This window comes from Betta splendens, chromosome 2 (assembly GCF_900634795.4).
Source record: "Betta splendens chromosome 2, fBetSpl5.4, whole genome shotgun sequence".
NCBI lineage: Eukaryota > Metazoa > Chordata > Actinopteri > Anabantiformes > Osphronemidae > Betta > Betta splendens.
The window spans coordinates 16054485-16078940 of record NC_040882.2 but is presented as its reverse complement, the minus strand read 5'-3'; the positions used below and the strand labels follow the sequence as shown (position 1 = coordinate 16078940).

General features: G+C 42.1%; 1 protein-coding gene across 1 annotated transcript in view; it reads left to right on the top strand.

Annotated features, from left to right (window-relative positions):
* The first annotated feature begins 992 nt into the window (after positions 1-992).
* The window catches only part of zanl (zonadhesin, like), a 44180-nt gene continuing 20716 nt past the window's right edge, over positions 993-24456 (top strand). Inside the window, exons 1-65 of the mRNA XM_055502446.1 lie at positions 993-1089; positions 2293-2439; positions 2533-2798; positions 3734-3818; positions 3906-4058; positions 4190-4357; positions 4449-4546; positions 4644-4722; positions 4823-4957; positions 5065-5258; positions 5339-5480; positions 5847-6091; positions 6210-6358; positions 6476-6604; positions 6777-6915; positions 7030-7171; positions 7779-7975; positions 8130-8268; positions 8345-8461; positions 8998-9122; positions 9513-9658; positions 10000-10143; positions 10637-10744; positions 10825-10994; positions 11234-11436; positions 11557-11701; positions 11886-12133; positions 12216-12393; positions 12554-12662; positions 12778-12872; positions 12972-13148; positions 13313-13521; positions 13611-13755; positions 13942-14022; positions 14130-14323; positions 14404-14545; positions 14804-15048; positions 15167-15315; positions 15428-15556; positions 15690-15828; positions 15943-16084; positions 16459-16655; positions 16805-16943; positions 17020-17136; positions 17686-17810; positions 17957-18102; positions 18443-18586; positions 19088-19195; positions 19277-19446; positions 19778-19980; positions 20093-20237; positions 20434-20681; positions 20764-20941; positions 21102-21210; positions 21326-21420; positions 21520-21696; positions 21861-22069; positions 22159-22303; positions 22455-22565; positions 22673-22866; positions 22947-23088; positions 23350-23594; positions 23714-23862; positions 23975-24103; positions 24237-24375. Of these exons, the coding sequence (XP_055358421.1) occupies positions 993-1089; positions 2293-2439; positions 2533-2798; positions 3734-3818; positions 3906-4058; positions 4190-4357; positions 4449-4546; positions 4644-4722; positions 4823-4957; positions 5065-5258; positions 5339-5480; positions 5847-6091; positions 6210-6358; positions 6476-6604; positions 6777-6915; positions 7030-7171; positions 7779-7975; positions 8130-8268; positions 8345-8461; positions 8998-9122; positions 9513-9658; positions 10000-10143; positions 10637-10744; positions 10825-10994; positions 11234-11436; positions 11557-11701; positions 11886-12133; positions 12216-12393; positions 12554-12662; positions 12778-12872; positions 12972-13148; positions 13313-13521; positions 13611-13755; positions 13942-14022; positions 14130-14323; positions 14404-14545; positions 14804-15048; positions 15167-15315; positions 15428-15556; positions 15690-15828; positions 15943-16084; positions 16459-16655; positions 16805-16943; positions 17020-17136; positions 17686-17810; positions 17957-18102; positions 18443-18586; positions 19088-19195; positions 19277-19446; positions 19778-19980; positions 20093-20237; positions 20434-20681; positions 20764-20941; positions 21102-21210; positions 21326-21420; positions 21520-21696; positions 21861-22069; positions 22159-22303; positions 22455-22565; positions 22673-22866; positions 22947-23088; positions 23350-23594; positions 23714-23862; positions 23975-24103; positions 24237-24375 (10008 nt within the window). The remainder of the gene's footprint in view (positions 1090-2292; positions 2440-2532; positions 2799-3733; positions 3819-3905; positions 4059-4189; positions 4358-4448; positions 4547-4643; positions 4723-4822; positions 4958-5064; positions 5259-5338; positions 5481-5846; positions 6092-6209; positions 6359-6475; positions 6605-6776; positions 6916-7029; positions 7172-7778; positions 7976-8129; positions 8269-8344; positions 8462-8997; positions 9123-9512; positions 9659-9999; positions 10144-10636; positions 10745-10824; positions 10995-11233; positions 11437-11556; positions 11702-11885; positions 12134-12215; positions 12394-12553; positions 12663-12777; positions 12873-12971; positions 13149-13312; positions 13522-13610; positions 13756-13941; positions 14023-14129; positions 14324-14403; positions 14546-14803; positions 15049-15166; positions 15316-15427; positions 15557-15689; positions 15829-15942; positions 16085-16458; positions 16656-16804; positions 16944-17019; positions 17137-17685; positions 17811-17956; positions 18103-18442; positions 18587-19087; positions 19196-19276; positions 19447-19777; positions 19981-20092; positions 20238-20433; positions 20682-20763; positions 20942-21101; positions 21211-21325; positions 21421-21519; positions 21697-21860; positions 22070-22158; positions 22304-22454; positions 22566-22672; positions 22867-22946; positions 23089-23349; positions 23595-23713; positions 23863-23974; positions 24104-24236; positions 24376-24456) is intronic.

Genomic DNA, 24456 nt, shown 5'->3' with positions numbered 1-24456 from the left:
CGACCCATGCTGCCTCTCTATATAAAGCCCTCTGTCCAGTCTTGCTGTCTCCTCCTGCTAACTAACGGTTAGCAATGGATCCTTTCAAGTTTGTAATCCTACTCTTATGGATGTGTATCTGTGAGGCAAGAGGATTAACACAGCACAGGCAAGTCAGCACCCAAGAATGACTGATTTCAGAATTTTTAAATATTAGTTGAATTTATAATATAATATAATATAATATAATATAATATAATATAATATAATATAATATAATATAATATAATATAATATAATATAATATAATATAATATAATATACCCTGTAGCACCAAAATACAATGCAATATTATACATTATGTTTACAAACCTATATTATATTATATTATATTATATTATATTATATTATATTATATTATATTATATTATATTATATTAAAATTCTAGTGGAACATGTTTTATTACTGTACATACTGTATGATTATGATTATGATTATGATTATTATTGATTGATTATTTAGCATGATGCATGGTACCACATAGTGAATTTTAATTAAAACTGCTTTTACAGTAAGATTGTCAATAGCAGTATCCCTTTTGGCTTTATTTATGGTTTTCCACTCCTATAGCTTTGACTTTTGTTCCTCCTCAGCTTCAATAACAGTCACAAATAATATATTCAAATAACTTTGCTTCTGTGTTAGAGAGGACAGGGCTTTGAAATCACTAATTAGTTTGATTAGATCAAATACATGCCTGGTTGTAGAGACATGTACAGTATGCAGTGTAAAATTAAACTACACAGAGATACAGGTTCCTTATGTTGCCTGTTTAAGTCATGAGCATAGATGTTGTTTTCTTTTACATTTTTATCATTTCTATGTTTGGAATTCTGCAGGAGTAGTTAATTCTAGTGGGTTAGAGAGTAAAAAATATTGTGTTATGTAATAGCGGGATTATGGGATTATATATTGCCGTTTACTGAATCATTTGACAGGCAATGTTTTAGTGATGCTCTTACTGACTGTGGTTTGTGTGAAGTGTTCTGATAAACCTTTAACCTTGATCTTCTTCTTTTACAGCTTGGAGAACAGCCAGAGAGCAGAGGGTACGTTGGTTTCACACACACGTCAAAACAACATTCATACCCACACTCAAAAGATCATGAGACTGATGTGAATTTGGAATTGTGTGTGGAACATTGTTGGGAAAACAATGGGAAAGACAAACCCAAATGTGAGTGCAGCATGTGATCCACTACATCAGTGTTCATGGGATGGACGTGGAATTTATCTGTTTACAGCCTTTTATCTCCATGAGTCATGGTTACAAACTGATTCTGTACACTGGTTAATTGATGGTTACAGTACAATACAATACAATATATTTGAAGTATATATAAATAATAATGTATTTGCTCCACTGCATTATTAATGAGTTATGCTTTACTAAACAAACACGTGGTGGAGCAATAAGGAGCATAATAATTGTCATTAGCCTTCTAGTCTTGTAGCCAAAGTTCAGGACCTGACGATGACCAACAGATTGCATTAAATGTATACAGAATAGTATATTCATCTAGACGTTAATAAGGTAGGAACTGTGCAGTTTAGTCTCCCTATTAGCTATGTTAGCTAACACTAGCTACTGAAGCTAACACTGATGTCAACGAGTTAGCTAGTACAACAATTGTGTTTACTGTTATAAGTGTGCATCTTTTCAAAATAGTGATATGACGTTTTGTGTCAAATAAATAAATATTACCACCAGTGTTTATGAACTATGAATGAATTTATGAGCCAAATAATAAATTAAAAAATATGACGTTAGCTAACCTAGCTAGTTAATGTTTGTGGCCTAGTGTTAGCATGCTAAAACCCTCACCAACAAGGATATAAGGCACAAGAATATAAATGAGTCAAAAAAATGATAATGGGACAACATCACATTGACGTACAAGGGACATATGTATAAAGATCATCTACATACATTTACAGTATGTGTGGATTGTATTATTTTATATTTAGGGACTAGCAGCAAGACATGAAGATAAAGGCAACACAAAATGGATGAATGATATGTTCACACCCAATTCTATCTGCCGCTACTGTACAGTGCCTTAAAAGTGAATTAATTTCAAAGGAAAATATTTATGTATAAACAAAGAAACTCACTCTATTTGGCAACAGTGTTTGTTAACCTTTTATTACAATATAATTTTGTTGTGTTTGAAATGAAATTAAGGTGTTATTGATTCTGATCTGCATAGCTCTTTAATAAACACCATGATGTGCTTGTGTTCCTCTGGCAGAAGTGTTGACGTCCTGTGACTTTAACCAGGACAGCGAACCCTTCTGCAGGTTCACCCAGGACACTGAAGACCACAGTGACTGGACCCGACATAGAGGTGAAACCCCAACACCTGGCACTGGCCCCAAAGGAGACTACCCTGATGGACGTAAGTAGTGCACAAATTCTGTATATAAGATGGAGCATTTCAAACCTATTGTCAGATAAATTAAAGTCTGTTTTCTGCTTTTCTTTTTTGCAGAGGGCTTCTACATCTACCATGAGTGTGACAACGTGGCTAATAAGCAGAAAGCTCGTCTGCTAAGTCCTTCTTTGACGTCACTGTCCTCCCAGATCTGTGTCCAGTTCAAGTACTACATGTATGGTTCTGACAGTGCAAATGCATTGAGAGTTCTGGCCAAGTGGACTAGTAGAGAGGAGGAGGTCTGGAGTCGAACTGGAATCCAGAGTCCATCCTGGCTCAATGGCTCTGCCACCGTGTCAAAATCTAGCAGTGAGAGTGTCATTGTGAGTATCTTCAGGTTACTAAAAACTTTAATTAAATAAGTTAGGCAACCATGTTCGCATCATAAGTTTTTACCTAGTTCAATCCATCCAAAACCTAAAAACATTTTTAATGTGAGAAGTGCATTTTCCCAGTTTAGCTTCTTTTTTATTACTTGTCCTGTCTGGGAATGCAAAATGAAGCCGTGGAACACACATCCCCAACAAGAGATTCCTGTTACTTACCTGCATTATAACTTAGACATATTATATTGCCTTTATATTGTCTTATTATATTTAAATATATAATGCACATGAAAATGCACAGTGTACTGTGTACTTGTTCACACGCTATATTTCATAGTTTATCCTAACAAAGTACAGTATAATGATATTTGTGAATACCCTGGTTCTTTAAAAACAATGAAACAGTCATAAATGTCAGGTACAGATTATTTTACCACTTTTATTGCGTTGTGGCCTTATAGTACATACTGTACACCACATTATAATGGCTGTAAAACAATAAAAGGGTCAAGAGAACGACTAAAATGTGTAGAAATTTGGAGTAATTTGTGAAAGGCTGCAAGATTTGTCACACCAACAATAGGCCTAAGATGTGTTGTATTTTGTACTTTTACACTTTATACTAATTGTATGCCTTTATCTTTGTGCATGCAGTAACAGATGCTGTGTTCCATGGCAACAAAAACATGATCAAATAATATGGTTCGGATACAGTAATTCCATCCAAAATACAAAAACACTTAACTGAAAAATATCTTTCTGTCATATCTGAACAGAAACATATATTGCACACACACTGAAAAAGGTTTTAGTCATGTACAGTATAACCCACTGTACGTTACAAATCAGTTCTGCAATAATTCACCCCAGCAAAGGCTGGGTTTGTTAGTACTACTGTATATGTAAAAGTGATATATTCTATTTGTATCTAGATTGTTTTTGAGGCAGTGAGAGGTGTCAGTTCTTCCTGTGACTCAGCTCTGGACAACATTGTCATCACTGATGGACCATGTCCCTGTGAGCTTGCACACTTAAACACTTAATATATGTATCATACTCACATAGACCCGTTGGAACACTGATTTTCTAAATGTTTCCCCACAGCTTGTCTTTCTGGCTGTGACTTTGACACCATTACTGAACTTTGTGGGTGGTCCAGTCACATTGATAATCCTAATATGATGGGCTTTGACCAGTGGAATGGGCCAACAGAAACCGAAGGCACTGGACCTAGCGACGACTTCTCCAAACCTGGATGTAAGTAGTTTCTTTCCCTTCTGCCAGTATCTTTTTTACATTAGGTTTATCCGTGTTTATACAATCTTCTGAAAAGAACTCTCAATATATGCCTAAACAACCATTGTTTATTTCCCTTCTTCAATGTGTAGTGGGACTCTTCATGTTGTTGGATTCTACTGAAGCTGTCCCTGGAGTCAGTTCACAGATCAGAAGTCCTTTATTGACCCCTTCCTCCGGATGTCTGGATCTCACGTTCCACTACTACATGTACGGCACCAGCACCACCATGGAGCTCCGCGTTCATACAATGTCACCAGGTGAGGACCTATATTTTATCTCAATTTCCTCAAACAAACTACAACACAAACAGCATGGTGTGGTTAATTTAATTTTGATTTTATTTACTAGGTGGAAACCTTGGACCTATTCTTTTCCAGCTCAAGGGCAATCAAGGCCAAAGCTGGAAGCCTGCAACTGTCCAATATCTGGGAACTACTGCAGTTCAGGTAAATGCCGAAATCTTGTGTAAGTCTATAAACATGTTTATAGACAAGCATGCTTATTGATTTAAATTGACTAACATGGGCTGTATGTGTTTTTCAGTTTGTTATTGTCGGTACCTTTGGAGAAACTCCTCAGACGGATATTGCTGTTGATGCTGTGTGTATAACGAGCTGCAAAGGTAGTGATTTGAGAAAGGGGTATTAATGTGACTCTGTAGTTTTTATTACCTCTATAAATCAGAGCTGATGCTTGATGAGCAACTTATCTTTTGCTTTTAGCCCAGACAACAACTCCTTCACCGCCAGTAACTACTCCAGGACCAACCACTCCAGGTCCAACTACACCAAAACCAACGACTCCAGGACCAACTACACCTAAACCAACCACTCCAGGACCAACTACACCACCACCAAGTAGGACACCTCCTCATCAAGGCCTCTTAATTATGCTCCTGTTCTATCTGATCTTTCTATGTCATTTGTTGTGTGATTTTCTTATTTCTTTGATCTCTGCTGTACAGAGCCGTGCCCACCTGATGCAGAGTATATAGAGTGTGGTCCAGCCTGTATCCCCACCTGTATGGAGCCCTCCACCAACTGCTCTGGCTCCTGCATCAGCGGCTGCTTCTGTAGACCAGGGTTCGTCTTCAAAGGACAGCGCTGTGTGCCCCTGGAGAAGTGTGGCTGTCTGGATGACCAGAATAACTATTATGAGGTCAGATATTGTTTAATGCCATGTCAGTGCAATTACCTCATGGCAATTATTTGTTGTACTCATTTAAAATTGTATTCCAGCCTGGTGAGATCATATTTGGAGATGGCTGCTCAACCCTGTGTCGCTGTGCAGGAAACTACACTTTGGAATGTGTTGATAACTCCTGTGACCCCACTGAAGAGTGTCGCGAGGTTAACGGTGTTGCAGCCTGCTACCCTAAAGGTAATGATGAGAGTTTATACAAGAGTTGGTAGAGGTATATTCCTACATGTGAGACACCGGAACCTGCTAAAGTTTGACTTTATATTGACTTTTTACCAAAAGTTGAACCCAAATCTCCTGTAATTGTCATTTGTAACCAGTATCTGCTGTTTAGTTTTAAGACCTTTTTCAAATTGGTCCAACCAAATTATTGGTTGAATCAGGAACCATTTATCATGTAATTGTCATTTGTAACCAGTATCTGTTGAGTTTTAAGTCCTTTTTCAGACTTACCTTAAAATTGAAAATTGAAAGTGAAAAATGGACCAGGAACCCTTTATTCATAGCAAACTACAAGTGAACACTTCTCATGTATTATTTTCTTAGGTACATCCACATGCATAGCGTCTGGTGATCCCCACTACACCACCTTTGACAAAGTGAACTACAACTTCATGGGCAACTGCAGCTACCTGATGTCTGCACTCTGCAATGACACCGCTCTGCCATATTTTGAGGTCCACGCTGACAATGAGAATCGCTTCAACACGCCCACCATTTCCTATGTGGCGGCCGTTCATGTATATGTACACGGGGTGAAGATTTCCATTCTCAAAGGAGGCACTGTGCAGGTGAGACATGGGTATTTAAGGGATTACTATTTGTCTTTACACAAATAGTAAAAGCTGTGATCCACAGTTAAAAGACCATTTCTTCACTAATGATCTTCACACCTGCTTTGCTATAAAGGTGAATGGGACCAACGTTCATTTGCCAGTGAGTCCAGCCACTGGTGTCTCTGTGTTCAAGTCTGGAGTTCACTACACTGTGTCCATGAACTTTGGTGTGACTGTTCGCTATGATGGAAATCACTTCATGGACATCAAAGTAATCAAAGAGTAAGTGAAGACTGAACTGAAGCTGTCAGACTGTCTCGTTCTGCAGCATTCTATTAAAGGACTTGTTAGCAGAAGCTTCCACAAACCACTAACGTCCTGATTTCTTGTCCTGTCCAGCTATCAGGACAAACTTTGTGGGCTGTGTGCAGATTATAATGGAAATACTAAAGATGAGTTCCGCAAACCAGACGGATCATTGACCAACGATGCCAATGACTTTGGACACAGCTGGAACACTAATCCAGAGTGAGTAGTATACAGAGATATATGATATATGATATATGATACTTGATATGATACATACAGAGATATGTATCATTCATTTGTTTTGGTTTAATTCAAAAGTGACTAGAAATGTTGTTAGTGAATACTGGTGAAGATGATGGAACTAACTAACACAGAGCTTTTGAATCCACAGGTGTAATAAGAAACCTAACACAACTGTCCCTGGGTGTAATGAAGGAGAGCAGGAAATCTATGAGAGCTCTGGGTTCTGTGGAATGCTGCTGGACAAAAAGGGTCCATTTGCTGCTTGCCACCCCAAAGTCAACCCCAATGTATGTACTCAGACAACACGCAGTTCACAGACACGTATATAGTCGTAACAGAGAATGAGTAAAGTCACACAGAAGTCGACAAAAAGGTACAGTGTTTACTTGTGTGTTTCTTAGAACTACTTCAAGAACTGTGTCTTTGACCTGTGTGAGCTGGGAGGTGCCAGACCTGTTCTGTGTGAAGCCATTGAAGCCTACGTGAATGAGTGCCAGGACCGTGGGGTCAACATTGGACCTTGGAGGAATGAGACCTTTTGCCGTGAGTGTTTGTGGGAGGATGGAAGGATGTACTGCACATATACTGTAGGGAGGGTAGGGTGTGAAGAGTAACGTGAGACAGACGCATGAGATACCAGCCTGTTGTGATGGGATCCAGTTAGTAGGGATGAAATGACCTCATTCCACTGACACAGTAGCTACCACACAATTCTCAAATACTTAGACAATGGAAAAGCTTTAGGTCCTGATGAAATAAGTAAAATCAGTATTATAATTTAATTCCAAAGTTCAACCTCGCTATTTATTGGTGAATTCTTGTGTACTGTAGGGAGGGTAGGGTATGAAGAGTAACGTGAGACAGATGCAGTGATGGGATCAAGTTAGTAAGAATGAAATGACCTCACTCCACATACACAGTAGCTACTGTACTGTACCACACAGTCCTCAAGTACTTGGACAATGGAAAAGCTTTAGGTCCTGATGAAATAAGTAAAATCAGTATTATAATTAAATTCCAAAGTTCAACCTCGCTATTTATTGGTGAATTCTTGCGTATATGGAATTATTGAGTTTCTGAACACCCTGTGATCGTGTCCAGCATTGTCTTCTTTGCTTTGACTGATGTCTGCCTCCTCTCCTCCCTCCAGCTCTGAGCTGTCCCCCCAACAGTCACTATGAGCCCTGTGCAGACCCCTGTCAGCAGACATGTTCTGGAAAACCCTCGTCCTGCAGTGGACCCTGCTCTGAGGCCTGTGTGTGTGATCCTGGCTACGTCCTGAGTGCTGGCAAGTGCGTCAAGAAGAATTCATGTGGCTGCCTCCACAACAACGGACAATATTATGAGGTAAAGTAGGAGGAGTGTGTCTTTCATGCTTTACAGTACGTTCATTCTTCATGGTTTTGAAATTGTTTGTTTACAAATGCAAATTGCCACAATAAACAACAGTTGTGGTGGAGAATTTTCTAACTTAGTTCAACCATGTCTGTGTGTGTTTCAGCCAGGAGAGGAGTTCTATGTAGAGGACTGTAAGCTAAAATGCAGGTGTGATGCTCCATTTGTCACGTGTGCGGCCGGTGGATGTCCCCCACTGCATGAGTGTAAACTTCAGGATGGAGAGCTGGGCTGCTACCCCACTGGTATGTTTGCTCCCACTTTACCCTCGGCCTGGTCATTGAGTAGATGTGGAACTGTATATGGTTCTCTGTGTCTCAGGTTCTCAGGACTGCGTGGTCTCTGGAGACCCTCATTACAACACCTTTGACAAGAAGTTCTACAGCTTCATGGGAACATGTACCTACACACTGGCCAGATCCTGCAGGAACAACACAGGTACGAACATGCTTAGACATGTTGTGTTAAGTATTTGGACAATTTATACACATGCAGTCTTCAGCGTGAATACGTCTAAACATTCAAGGTGAAATGAAATAATGTGAACATTAAAGTCAAGTTTAAAAATTTTAACCGCTATGTATAGATGTAACAGCAAAATTGTCATATTTTATGTTTTGTAGAAAATCTTTAAAGTGAACAGTTGTATGAAGCTTGTCAGAATTCAGCAGAAGTAATCAATTAATGTCAACATACATTTAAGTTCAAACAACATAGTGCCACATATCTAATTTAAGTAGATATGTACTTTCAGTAGTTATTTAGAGTAACTGATCCACCTTCACCAACAGGTGGCAGGACTGTACATCTGCATGATATATTCAAATGCGTTTTGTAGTCACTAGTTAGCTGACTGTCCAATGTAGTTTAGACCTTAGCTTCTACTGTAAAGTAGAAGAACATGGACAATCCTTAACTTCTGGTAGAAATTTACTTTGTCTATATCAGAATTTGCTGCTTTGCTCCATGTGCAGGTCCTTGGTTCTCAGTGGAGGGAAAGAATGAGGAGAGAGGAGTGACAGGTGTTTCCTATCTCCGGAAACTGTACATCACTGTAAATGGAATCACTGTGACATTGCTGAAGAGCAGGAGGACGCTGGTTAGTATGAACGAGAGGAAGAGCACGACTGATCACCTGCTAATCTGTGCAGTTGATGTAAACTCTCACTATCATACAATGACAACTGGATACGCTACAGTAAAATACACATGTACTGTACATGTGAGACACACACCAGCTCTACAGACCCTGTCTGTCTGTCTACTGTCTTTGTATTAGCTAGCTACTAGCTATATGGCCGAACAAATTGAATAGAATCGCCTTTGTTTTTGGAAATTGACTCTACTTTCTACATATGTTCTCATCACACCAGCTGTACAGCTGTCTTTGTATTAATGCAGAGTTTCTGATTGGACATTGAAAGTTGGATATTAGTAAATAGTTTGTCAATTATTCTTAATGTCGCCTATTCCTTCTTGTGTGTTGCAGGTCAATGGACTCCGAGTGGCCCTGCCTCACTCCCCGTCTCCCCTCATGTCTCTCAGTCTTGCTGGTCAGTACATCACCCTGCAGACGACCTTTGGCCTTCGAGTCCGTTGGGATGGAAACCACTACGCCCAGATTACAGTTCCCAGGTTGGTGTAGAGCTGGTGAAGTTCATCTTTGTAAATGTGAGAATGTGTTTTTAATGCAGAGGGAAGACAGTGAGGTATCTCTCCACTTTTATCTGCTCACACACGAGAGTCATAGAATCTTCACATACTGAAGTGAAGTTTATATCAAGAGTGAAACAGTTTCACTCTGATTTAACCAAAGACAGAAAGATGTGCACTGTTTAATCAGCTCATATTTTGTCAATTACAGTAGTAGTATTAAAGTAGTCTTTATATCTACAGTATGTTCCACCATGTCTTGTACTTTGGTTTTACCCTGGCTACTAGTAGCATTTTTTAACTCCCTGTCCTTGTCTTTTCAGCTCTTACCATGACCAGATGTGTGGTCTCTGTGGAGATTATGATGGGAACCCGAACAATGACTTCACTAAACCAGACGGCTCTCTGGTAGCGAATGTCAATGACTTTGGGAACAGCTGGCAAACCAAAGAAGATGAGGATGAATCGTGAGTTGTGAAATTCATGGATTTCCATATGTCCCATTTCTGTACTCAGACCTCTGGCCGTAGATATACCATTATATTAATACATTCCTACTAGACTTTCAAACCTTTTCAAACCTTCACAAATATGAGCATGACTTAAATGAAAGCTAAGAACCTTAAGCATCTCAATCATGGATTGGCGTGTTTAGGCCAATTGCATAGCTTCTAATGAGTAGAATGACACCTCATTGACAACAGTAAGTTGTTGCTAAATAGAGATATCAAGATTCAAAAAGCTTTTTTAATCCCAGTGGGAAAATATTTTGCACACTTTGATCACTTTCACAGTTAGAGGTACACACAAGAAGGTAGAAAGATTAAAAAGAAGAATGCTAACACATCTACACACACTCACATCTAATACTAGCAATACTAGCAATATGGCCGAACAAATTGAATAGAATCGCCTTTGTTTTTGGAAATTGACTCTACTTTCTACATATTTTCTCATCAGGTGTACCCCAGGCACCAAGCCCGACCCAGACTGTGACCCCAACCTGGAGGCTGAGGTGGTAAAACCTGAGAAATGTGGCAAAATCAAAGACCCATCTGGACCCTTTAGGTGAGAAAGAATGAGAGGAAGTCACAGAGCAGCAGATTGTGGCCTGTGCTCTGTTTCTGACTGACTGTGCTCTGTTGCAGGGAGTGCATCAATGTGGTGAATCCCACTCCATTCTTCCAGAGCTGTGTGTATGACATGTGTCAGTTTAATGGGCAGCTGCATGTACTGTGTGACCAGCTCCAGGCCTACACTGATGCCTGTCAAAGCGCTGGAGCCAAAGTCCACCAGTGGAGAACTCCAGACTTTTGTCGTAAGTGTCTTTGTCCAAGACTCTGGACACAGGCCAAGTGTCCTCTTCTGTAGTAAATGTAGTCCTGGCTTTTTCATTAATTGATGTGCTGCTTTTATTGTATGTCTGTTCAGACTTTGTTAGAAAAGCCTCAGATACCATTTTCACAATAGTTGTGACTTCATTCCAGTCTCTTACTTGTTGTATCCAGCTTCTGACCAGAATCTCCCCCTCTGTCTGTTCCTCTTGTCTCTATTCAGCCCTGGCCTGTCCTCCCAACAGCTCCTACTCTCTGTGTGTGAGTTCATGTCCAGAGACATGCCAGGGTGCTGTTGGACCTTCAGGCTGTGAGGACGTGTGTGTAGAGGGTTGCGAGTGTAACCCAGGCTTCATTCTCAGCAACGACAAGTGTGTGGCTCTGAAGGACTGTGGCTGTGTGGACACCAGTGGATCCTATCACCCTGTGAGTGGAAACAAGTTCTCAGTCACTTTCATTATAGGTTGAAGGATTGAAACTTAATTGTCTCTCCTTCTCTATATGATGGTTCTAGTGTATATAATTTGCGCTGTATGTGTTTGTTAGGTGGGTGATGACTGGTTCTTGGAGGGTTGTGAGCAGAGGTGTGTGTGTAACAGTGGAGGATCGATCCAGTGTCGCAACAGCAGCTGCAATCCAACCACTGAGAGCTGCCAGTTACAAGATGGAGAGTATGAATGCCGTCCCTTGGGTATGTTAAACACATGCAGTGCACATAAACACACAAAAGACATGTGGCCACATCAAGAATGAATTCTTAGTTTCACTTTAAATACTGCACATTGCACAAGTTAGAGGAATAGAGGGTTCATAGGAGCCACTTCATTAGTTGTAAATGTAATAAGTCTTCTTTCGTTCTTGACTGTCCTATTCAGGAAGTGGAATCTGCTCAGCATCCGGAGATCCTCACTACACCACCTTTGACAAACACAGTCACCATTATATGGGAGCCTGTTCCTACACCCTGACCAAACCCTGCAACATTTCCTCTGACTTGCCGTACTTTACTGTGGACACCCAGAATGAGCACAGAGGAAGCAATACCAAGATTTCCTACGTCAGGGCTGTGGTGATCAATGTCAACGGTATCACTGTGATCCTTGGCAAAGGCCGCACAGTTCAGGTTTGTAAGGAGATGCTCACATTTATTGTTCACTACATTTCCATCCTCTTTGTCAATATTTAGAACAAATGTCTCTGTTCAGGTCAATGGGACTCTGGTGGTTCCTCCTATCACCTCTATCACTGGAATGAAGATCTACTTGAGTGGAACATTCATCGTGTTGGAGACGTCATTTGGCCTAAGGGTGCGTTTTGATGGGAACCACCACGCTGACGTCACTGTGCCAACGTCTTACAACGGCCTCCTCTGTGGCCTGTGTGGTAAGAAGCAGTGAAACCTATTAGTCTTCAAATTATGACAAGTGATTCTAGTCAATTTTTTTCCTAATAGCTACATGTTTCCTTCTTAAAACAAGCAAATCAAATGTTGGACTCAAGTTTGCCGCTTTGTACTGATCCTTCCTGTTTGTTGACCTGACAGGAAACTTTAATGGCAACTCCAAAGATGACAACTTGAAACCAGACAATACTCCAGCTGCTAACACCAACGAACTGGGAGACAGTTGGCAGGTCCCTGACCCACGTCCTGAGTGAGTCGCATTAGAGAAGATGACCTGTGAAAGTCACTGTTCAGTATCTGTCAGACCTTTCCTGAATTGTTAAGGTCTCAAAGAGGCAAACATAAGGATTTCAATTTCTCTCCAGCTGTACGAATGGAGGAGGACAGGAAGATTGTGATAAAAAAGTAGAGGAGGAGGCAAAGAAGCCGACCAGCTGTGGCATGATCACTGATCCCAATGGTATGTCAATCAAAGGCCCGCATGCACGTCTATGCTTGGCGGCAAATTTTGAATCTGTCTGCCATTGTTTCCTCTATGTTTGTGTTTGGTTGCTTCCAGGTATCTTCAAGCCGTGCCATGCATTCGTGCCCCCCACTCCATACTTTGAAAACTGTGTGTATGACATGTGTGCTACCGGAGGTCAGACTGGGGCTTTGTGCGAAGCCATACAGAGCTATGCTGACTTGTGTGCTGCAGCAGGAGTCCCCATCGCATGGAGGAACAGCACCTTCTGTCGTAAGTCTGTGTTTCATTACTTGAAGTATATGTCATTACTAGCAATCTAAAATGTGGTGCATCTTGCAATACATGTTATGGACATGAATAATGCATTTTTGAAAGTAGAAATTTCAATTGTTTTCAAGAATTTGGTGATTTATGAAACGTTCTCCTCCTTTTAGCCCTGACGTGTCCTCCTGGCAGTCACTACACCCCATGCGGCCCCGCCTGTCCCCAGCCCAGCTGTCAGGACCCTGCAGGTCCCGGTGGCTCCTGCAACCATCCATGCGTGGAGGGATGCATCTGTAACCCTGGCCTCGTCCTCAGTGGAGACAAATGTGTCCCACTGAGTGAGTGCGGCTGCACTGATGGAGATGGAAATTACAGACCGGTGGGTGTGCTCACAAAAAGCCCTGCAACAAATCACATTTAAACATATGGCGAACCTGTTGGTAAAACATTGTTTGTGTGGGTCTACAGCTGGGAGACACTTGGTTTACAGAGATGAATTGCTCAGAGCGCTGTCAGTGTCATGGCAACCACAACATCACCTGCGAGGCCTGGCAGTGCAGCCCTACAGAGGAGTGTAAAGTGGTGGATGGAGTCCTGGACTGTCACTCTACAGGTAAGAACGATTAGACAGAACACATTTACTGTATCTGAGGCTGGTTTACGTAGAACTACTACATGGAAACATCCATGTAGCGTATTTACACCACGCATCTACTAATGCATTATCTGCCCCATATACAGTTTAACTACTCCTATCTTACAATTGCAGGACCAACTACACCTAAACCGACGACTCCAGGACCAACTACACCTAAACCAACGACTCCAGGACCAACTACACCTAAACCAACCACTCCTGGACCAACTACATCACCACCAAGTAGGACACCTCCTCATCAAGGCCTCTTAATTATGCTCCTGTTCTATCTGATCTTTCTATGTCATTTGTTGTGTGATTTTCTTATTTCTCTGACCTCTGCTGTACAGAACCGTGTCCACCTGATGCAGAGTATATAGAGTGTGGTCCAGCCTGTATCCCCACCTGTATGGAGCCCTCCACCAACTGCTCTGGCTCCTGCATCAGCGGCTGCTTCTGTAGACCAGGGTTCGTCTTCAAAGGACAGCGCTGTGTGCCCCTGGAGAAGTGTGGCTGTCTGGATGACCAGAATAACTATTATGAGGTCAGATATTGTTTAATGCCATGTCAGTGCAATTACCTCATGGCAATTATTTGTTATACTCATTTAAAATTGTATTCCAGCCTGGTGAGATCATATTTGGAGATGGCTGCTCAACCCTGTGTCGCTGTGCAGGAAACTACACTTTGGAATGTGTTGATAACTCCTGTGACCCCACTGAAGAGTGTCGCGAGGTTAACGGTGTTGCAGCCTGCTACCCTAAAGGTAATGATGAGAGTTTATACAAGAGCTGGTAGGAGTATATTCTTACATGTGAGACACCGGAACCTACTAAAGTTTAACTTTATATTGACTTTTTACCTAAATTTGAAACCAAATCTCGTGTATTGTCATTTGTAACCAGTATCTGCTGTTCAGTTTTAAGTCATTTTTCAGACTCACTTTAGAATTATTGGATTTGACCAGGAACCTTTTATTCATAGCAAACTACAAGTGAACACTTCTCATGTATTATTTTCTTAGGTACATCCACATGCATAGCGTCTGGTGATCCCCACTACACCACCTTTGACAAAGTGAACTACAACTTCATGGGCAACTGCAGCTACCTGATGTCTGCACTCTGCAATGACACCGCTCTGCCATATTTTGAGGTCCACGCTGACAATGAGAATCGCTTCAACACGCCCACCATTTCCTATGTGGCGGCCGTTCATGTATATGTACACGGGGTGAAGATTTCCATTCTCAAAGGAGGCACTGTGCAGGTGAGACATGGGTATTTAAGGGATTACTGTTTGTCTTTACACAAATAGTAAAAGCTGTGATCCACAGTTAAAAGACCATTTCTTCACTAATGATCTTCACACCTGCTTTGCTATAAAGGTGAATGGGACCAACGTTCATTTGCCAGTGAGTCCAGCCACTGGTGTCTCTGTGTTCAAGTCTGGAGTTCACTACACTGTGTCCATGAACTTTGGTGTGACTGTTCGCTATGATGGAAATCACTTCATGGACATCAAAGTGATCAAAGAGTAAGACTGAATTGAACCTGTCAGACTGTCTTGTTCTGCAGCATTCTATTAAAGGACTTGTTAGCAGAAGCTTCCACAAACCACTAACGTCCTGATTTCTTGTCCTGTCCAGCTATCAGGACAAACTTTGTGGGCTGTGTGCAGATTATAATGGAAATACTAAAGATGAGTTCCGCAAACCAGACGGATCATTGACCAACGATGCCAATGACTTTGGACACAGCTGGAACACTAATCCAGAGTGAGTAGTATACAGAGATACGCTTTCATGTACTGTATCATTCAATTGTCTCAGTTTTGGTGACTAGAAATGTTGTTAGTGAATACTGGTGAAGATAAGGGAACTAACTAACACAGAGCTTCTGTATCCACAGGTGTAATAAGAAACCTAACACAACTGTCCCTGGGTGTAATGAAGGAGAGCAGGAAATCTATGAGAGCTCTGGGTTCTGTGGAATGCTGCTGGACAAAAAGGGTCCATTTGCTGCTTGCCACCCCAAAGTCAACCCCAATGTATGTACTCAGACAACACGCAGTTCATAGACACGTATATAGTTGGGACAGAGAATGAGTAAAGTCACACAGAAGTGGGAAAAGAGGCACAGTGTTTACTTGTGTGTTTCTCAGAACTACTTCAAGAACTGTGTCTTTGACCTGTGTGAGTTGGGAGGTGCCAGACCTGTTCTGTGTGAAGCCATTGAGGCCTACGTAAATGAGTGCCAGGACCGTGGGGTCAACATTGGACCTTGGAGGAATGAGACCTTTTGCCGTGAGTGTTTGTGGGAGGATGGAAGGATGTACTGCACATATACTGTAGGGAGAGTAGGGTATGAAGAGTAACGTGAGACAGATGTATGAGATACCAGCCTGTTGTGATGGGATCGAGTTAGTAGGGATGAAATGACCTCACTCCACTGACACAGTAGCTACTGTACTGTACCACACAGTCCTCAATTACTTAGACAATGCACAAAGTTTTAGTGCTGATGAAGTCATCATTGATTTTAATTCTGAACTTAGACCTCACTATTCATTGGTGAATTCTTGCGTATATGGAATTATTGAGTGTCTGAACACCCTGTGATCATGTCTAGCATTGTCTCCTTTGCTTTGACTGATGTCTGCCTCCTCTCCTCCCTCCAGCTCTGAGCTGTCCCCCCAACAGTCACTATGAGCCCTGTGCAGACCCCTGTCAGCAGACATGTTCTGGAAAACCCCCGTCCTGCAGTGGACCCTGCTCTGAGGCCTGTGTGTGTGATCCTGGCTACGTCCTGAGTGCTGGCAAGTGCGTCAAGAAGAATTCATGTGGCTGCCTCCACACCAACGGACAATATTATGAGGTAGAGTAGGAGGAGTGTGTCTTTCATGCTTTACGTTCATTCTTCATGATTTTGAAATTGTTTGTTCATAAATGCAAATGGCCACAATAAACAACAGTTGTGGTGGAGAATTTTCTAACTTAGTTCAACCATGTCTGTGTGTGTTTCAGCCAGGAGAGGAGTTCTATGTAGAGGACTGTAAGCTAAAATGCAGGTGTGATGCTCCATTTGTCACGTGTGCGGCCGGTGGATGTCCCCCACTGCATGAGTGTAAACTTCAGGATGGAGAGCTGGGCTGCTACCCCACTGGTATGTTTGCTCCCACTTTACCCTCAGCCTGGTCTTTAAGTAGATGTGGAACTTCATTTGGTTGTCTGTGTCTCAGGTTCTCAGGACTGCGTGGTCTCTGGAGACCCTCATTACAACACCTTTGACAAGAAGTTCTACAGCTTCATGGGAACATGTACCTACACACTGGCCAGATCCTGCAGGAACAACACAGGTACGAACATGCTTAGACATGTTGTGTTAAGTATTTGGACAATTTATACACATCCAGTCTTCAGGATGAATAAGTCTGCACATCCAGAGTGAAATTAAATAATGTGAACATAAAAGTCACGTTTGATCAGTATAACTGCACTGTATAGATGTAACAGCAAAATTGTCATAATTTATGTTTTGTAGACAATCTTTAAAGTGACCAATTGTATGAAGGTTGTCAGAATTCAGCAGACATAATCAATTAATGTCAACATTTTAGTTCAAACAACATAGTGCCACATATCTAATTTAAGTAGATAGGTACCTTAAGAAGATACTTACTCGTAGAGCAACTGATCCACCTTCACCAAAATATGGCAGCACTGTACATCTGCATGATATATTCAAATGCCTTTTGTAGTCACTAGTTAACTGACTGTACACCTGTTGGAAAATGTAGTTTAGACCTTAGCTTCTACTGTAAAGTAGAAGATCATGGATAATCCGTAACTACTGTTAGAAATTTACTTTGTCTATATCAGAATTTGCTGTTTTGCTCCATGGGCAGGTCCTTGGTTCTCAGTGGAGGGAAAGAATGAGGAGAGAGGAGTGACAGGTGTTTCCTATCTCCGGAAACTGTACATCACTGTAAATGGAATCACTGTGACCATGCTGAAGAGCAGGAGGACACTGGTTAGTATGAACGAGACAAAGAGCACGACTGATCACCTGCTAATCTGTGCAGTTGATGTAAACTCTCACTATCATTGAAAATTGGATAATAGTAAATTGTTTGTCAATTATTCTTAATGTCGCCTATTCCTTCTTGTGTGTTGCAGGTCAATGGACTCCGAGTGGCCCTGCCTCACTCCCCGTCTCCCCTCATGTCTCTCAGTCTTGCTGGTCAGTACGTCACCCTGCAGACGACCTTTGGCCTTCGAGTCCGTTGGGATGGAAACCACTACGCCCAGATTACAGTTCCCAGGTTGGTGTAGAGCTGGTGAAGTTCATCTTTGTAAATGTGAGAATTTGTTTTTAATGCAGAGGGAAGACAGTGAGGTATCTCTCCACTTTTATCTGCTCACACACGAGATTCATTGAATCTTCACATACTGAAGTGAAGTTTATATCAAGAGTGAAACAGTTTCACTCTGATTTAACCAAAGACAGAAAGATGTGCACAGTTTAATCAGCTCATATTTTGTCAATTACAGTAGTAGTATTAAAGTAGTCTTTATAACTACAGTATGTTCCACCATGTCTTGTACTTTGGTTTTACCCTGGCTACTAGTAGCATTTTTAACTCCCTTTCCTTGTCTTTTCAGCTCTTACCATGACCAGATGTGTGGTCTCTGTGGAGATTATGATGGGAACCCAAACAATGACTTCATTAAACCAGACGGCTCTCTGGTAGCGAATGTCAATGACTTTGGGAACAGCTGGCAAACCAAAGAAGATGAGGATGAATCGTGAGTTGTGAAATTCATGGATTTCCATATGTCCCATTTCTGTACTTAGACCTCTGGCCGTAGATATACCATTATATTAATACATTCCTACTAGACTTTCAAACCTTTTCAAACCTTCACAAATATGAGCATGGCTTAAATGAAAGCTAAGAACCTTAAGCATCTCAATCATGGATTGGCGTGTTTAGGCCAATTGCATAGCTTCTAATGAGTAGAATGACACCTCATTGACAACAGTAAGTTGTTGCTAAACAGAGATATCAAGATTCAAAAAGCTTTTTTAATCCTAGTGGGAAAATATTTTGCACACTTTGATCACTTTCATAGTTAGAGGTACACACAAGAAGGTAGAAAGATTAAAAAGAAGAATGCTAACACATCTACACACACTCACATCTAATTACTAGCTAGCTACAGTACTAGCTATATGGCCGAACAAATTAAATAAAATTGCCTTTCTTTTTGGAAATTGACTTTACTTTCTACATATTTTCTCATCAGGTGTACCCCAGGCACCAAGCCCGACCCAGACTGTGACCCCAACCTGGAGGCTGAGGTGGTAAAACCTGAGAAATGTGGCAAAATCAAAGACCCATCTGGACCCTTTAGGTGAGAAAGAATGAGAGGAAGTCACAGAGCAGCAGATTGTGGCCGTGAGCTCTGTTTCTGACTGACTGTGCTCTGTTGCAGGGAGTGCATCAATGTGGTGAATCCCACTCCATTCTTCCAGAGCTGTGTGTATGACATGTGTCAGTTTAATGGGCAGCTGCATGTACTGTGTGACCAGCTCCAGGTCTACACTGATGCCTGTCAAAGCGCTGGAGCCAAAGTCCACCAGTGGAGAACTCCGGACTTTTGTCGTAAGTGTCTTTGTCCAAGACTCTGGACACAGGCCAAGTGTCCTCTTCTGTAGTAAATGTAGTCCTGGCTTTTTCATTAATTGATGTGCTGCTTTTATTGTATGTCTTTTCAGACTTTGTTAGAAAATCCTCAGATAACATTTTCACAATAGTTGCGACTTCTCGGCTTCAGTTTGTATTTTATGATTCAATCCACCCCTTTAGTAGAAAGGTTTCTGTTGATCCAGCCCGTCACACTTACCTTTTTTGCTTCATTCCAGTCTCTTACTTGTTGTATCCAGCTTCTGAACCAGCATCTCTCCCTCTGTCTGTTCCTCTTGTCTCTATTCAGCCCTGGCCTGTCCTCCCAACAGCTCCTACTCTCTGTGTGTGAGTTCATGTCCAGAGACATGCCAGGGTGCTGTTGGACCTTCAGGCTGTGAGGACGTGTGTGTAGAGGGTTGCGAGTGTAACCCAGGCTTCATTCTCAGCAACGACAAGTGTGTGGCTCTGAAGGACTGTGGCTGTGTGGACACCAGTGGATCCTATCACCCTGTGAGTGGAAACAAGTCTCAGTCACTTTCATCATAGGTTGAAGGATAGAAAGTGAATTGTCTCTCATTCTCAATATGATGGTTGTGTAATTTGCACTGTATGTTTTTGTTAGGTGGGTGATGACTGGTTCTTGGAGGGTTGTGAGCAGAGGTGTGTGTGTAACAGTGGAGGATCGATCCAGTGTCGCAACAGCAGCTGCAATCCAACCACTGAGAGCTGCCAGTTACAAGATGGAGAGTATGAATGCCGTCCTTTGGGTATGTTAAACACATGCACACAAACAAACAGTGCACACAAACACACAACAGGCATGTGCCTACATCAAGTATGAATTCTTAGTTTCACTGTAAATGCTGCACATTGTACTAGTTACTGGAACAGTGGGTTTATAGGAGCCACTTTGCTAGTTGTAAGTGTAATAAGTCTTCTTTCATTCTTAACTGTCCTATTCAGGAAGGGGAATCTGCTCAGCATCTGGAGATCCTCACTACACCACCTTTGACAAACACAGTCACCATTATATGGGAGCCTGTTCCTACACCCTGACCAAACCCTGCAACATTTCCTCTGACTTGCCGTACTTTACTGTGGACACCCAGAATGAGCACAGAGGAAGCAATACCAAGATTTCCTACGTCAGGGCTGTGGTGATCAATGTCAACGGTATCACTGTGATCCTTGGCAAAGGCCGCACAGTTCAGGTTTGTAAGGAGATGCTCACATTTATTGTTCACTACATTTCCATCCCCTTCGTCCATATTTAGAACAAATGTCTCTGTTCAGGTTAATGGGACTCTGGTGGTTCCTCCTATCACCTCTATCACTGGAATGAAGATCTACTTGAGTGGAACATTCATCGTGTTGGAGACGTCATTTGGCCTAAGGGTGCGTTTTGATGGGAACCACCACGCTGACGTCACTGTGCCAACGTCTTACAATGGCCTTCTCTGTGGCCTGTGTGGTAAGAAGCAGTGAAACCTATTAGTCTTTAAATTATAACAAGTGATTCTAGTCAATTTTTTTCCTAATAGCTACATGTTTCCTTCTTAAAACAAGCAAATCAAATGTTGGACTCAAGTTTGCCGCTTTGTACTGATCCTTCATGTTTGGTGACCTGACAGGAAACTTTAATGGCAACTCCAAAGATGACAACTTGAAACCAGACAATACTCCAGCTGCTAACACCAACGAACTGGGAGACAGTTGGCAGGTCCCTGACCCACGTCCTGAGTGAGTCGCATTAGAGAAGATGACCTGTGAAAGTCACTGTTCAGTATCTGTCAGACCTTTCCTGAATTGTTAAGGTCTCAAAGAGGCAAACATAATGATTTTCATTTCTTTCCAGCTGTACGAATGGAGGAGGACAGGAAGATTGTGATAAAAATGTAGAGGAGGAGGCAAAGAAGCCGACCAGCTGTGGCATGATCACTGATCCCAATGGTATGTCAATCAAAGGCCTGCATGCACATCTATGCTTGGCGGCAAATTTTGAATCTGTCTGCCATTGTTTCCTCTATGTCTGTGTTCGGTTGCTTCCAGGTATCTTCAAGCCGTGCCATGCATTCGTGCCCCCCACTCCATACTTTGAAAACTGTGTGTATGACATGTGTGCTACCGGAGGTCAGACTGGGGCGTTGTGCGAAGCCATACAGAGCTATGCTGACTTGTGTGCTGCAGCAGGAGTCCCCATCGCATGGAGGAACAGCACCTTCTGTCGTAAGTCTGTGTTTCATTACTTGAAGTATATGTCATCACTAGCAATCTAAAATGTGGTGCATCTTGCAATACATGTTATGGACATGAATAATGCATTTTTGAAAGTAGAAATTTCAATTGTTTTCAAAAAGTTGGTGATTTTTGAAACGTTCTCTTCCTTTTAGCCCTGACGTGTCCTCCTGGCAGTCACTACACCCCATGCGGCCCCGCCTGTCCCCAGCCCAGCTGTCAGGACCCTGCAGGTCCCGGTGGCTCTTGCAACCATCCATGCGTGGAGGGATGCATCTGTAACCCTGGCCTCGTCCTCAGTGGAGACAAATGTGTCCCACTGAGTGAGTGCGGCTGCACTGATGGAGATGGAAATTACAGACCGGTGGGTGTGCTCACAAAAAGCCCTGCAACAAATCACATTTAAACATATGATGAACCTGTTGGTAAAACATTGTTTGTGTGGGTCTACAGCTGGGAGACACTTGGTTCACAGAGATGAATTGCTCAGAGCGCTGTCAGTGTCATGGCAACCACAACATCACCTGCGAGGCCTGGCAGTGCAGCCCTACAGAGGAGTGTAAAGTGGTGGATGGAGTCCTGGACTGTCACTCTACAGGTAAGAACGATTAGACAGAACACATTTACTGTATCTGAGGCTGGTTTACGTACAACTACACAAACATCCATGTAGCGTATTTACACCACGCATCTACTAATGCATTATCTGCCACATATACAGTTTAACTACTCCTATCTCACAATTGCAGGACCAACTACACCTAAACCAACCACTCCAGGACCAACTACACCTAAACCAACCACTCCAGGACCAACTACACCTAAACCAACGACTCCAGGACCAACTACACCACCACCAAGTAGGACACCTCCTCATCAAGGCCTCTTAATTATGCTCCTGTTCTATCTGATCTTTCTATTTCATTTGTTGTGTGATTTTTTCATTTCTTTGATCTCTGCCGTACAGAACCGTGTCCACCTGATGCAGAGTATATAGAGTGTGGTCCAGCCTGTATCCCCACCTGTATGGAGCCCTCCACCAACTGCTCTGGCTCCTGCATCAGCGGCTGCTTCTGTAAACCAGGCTTCGTCTTCAAAGGACAGCGCTGTGTTCCCCTGGAGAAGTGTGGCTGTCTGGATGACCAGAATAATTATTATGAGGTCAGATATTGTCTAATGCCATGCCAGTGCAATTACCTCATGGCAAGTATTCGTTGTACTAATTTAAAATTGTATTTCAGCCTGGTGAGATCATATTTGGAGATGGCTGCTCAACGCTGTGTCGCTGTGCAGGGAACTACACTTTGGAATGTGTTGATAACTCCTGTGACCCCACTGAAGAGTGTCGCGAGGTTAACGGTGTTGCAGCCTGCTACCCTAAAGGTAATTATGAGAGTTTATACAAGATAGGGTAGGAGTATATTCCTACATGTGAGACACCGGAACCTGCTAAATTTTGACTTTATATTGACTTTTTACCAAAAGTTGAACCCAAATCTCCTGTAATTGTAATTTGTAACCAGTATCTGCTGTTCTGTTTTAAGTCATTATTCAGACTCACTTTAGAATTATTGGTTGAACCAGGAACCATTTATTTATAAACTACATAACAAAGTGAACACTACTCATGTATTTTTTCCTTAGGTACATCCACATGCATAGCGACTAGTGATCCCCACTACACCACCTTTGACAAAGTGAACTACAACTTCATGGGCAACTGCAGCTACCTGATGTCTGCACTCTGCAATGACACCGCTCTGCCATATTTTGAGGTCCACGCTGACAATGAGAATCGCTTCAACACGCCCACCATTTCCTATGTGGCGGCCGTTCATGTATATGTACACAAGGTGAAGATCTCCATTCTCAAAGGAGGCACTGTGCAGGTGAGACATGGGTATTTAAAGGAATTACTATTTGTCTTTACACAAATAGTAAAAGCTGTGATCCACAGTTAAAAGACCATTTCTTCACTAATGATCTTCACACCTGCTTTGCTATAAAGGTGAATGGGACCAACGTTCATTTGCCAGTGAGTCCAGCCACTGGTGTCTCTGTGTTCAAGTCTGGAGTTCACTACACTGTGTCCATGAACTTTGGTGTGACTGTTCGCTATGATGGAAATCACTTCATGGACATCAAAGTGATCAAAGAGTAAGACTGAACTGAAGCTGTCAGACTGTCTTGTTCTGCAGCATTCTATTAAAGGACTTGTTAGCAGAACCTTCCACAAACCACTAACGTCCTGATTTCTTGTCCTGTCCAGCTATCAGGACAAACTTTGTGGGCTGTGTGCAGATTATAATGGAAATACTAAAGATGAGTTCCGCAAACCAGATGGATCATTGACCAACGATGCCAATGACTTTGGACACAGCTGGAACACTAATCCAGAGTGAGTAGTATACAGACATACGCTTTCATATACAGTATCATTCAATTGTCTCAGTTTTGGTGAGTAGAAATCTTGTTAGTGAATAATGATGAAGATGATGAATCTAACTAACACAGAGCGTCTGTATCCGCAGGTGTAATAAGAAACCTAACACAACTGTCCCTGGGTGTAATGAAGGAGAGCAGGAAATCTATGAGAGCTCTGGGTTCTGTGGAATGCTGCTGGACAAAAAGGGTCCATTTGCTGCTTGCCACCCCAAAGTCAACCCCAATGTATGTACTCAGACAACACGCAGTTCACAGACACGTATATAGTCGTAACAGAGAATGAGTAAAGTCACACAGAAGTCGACA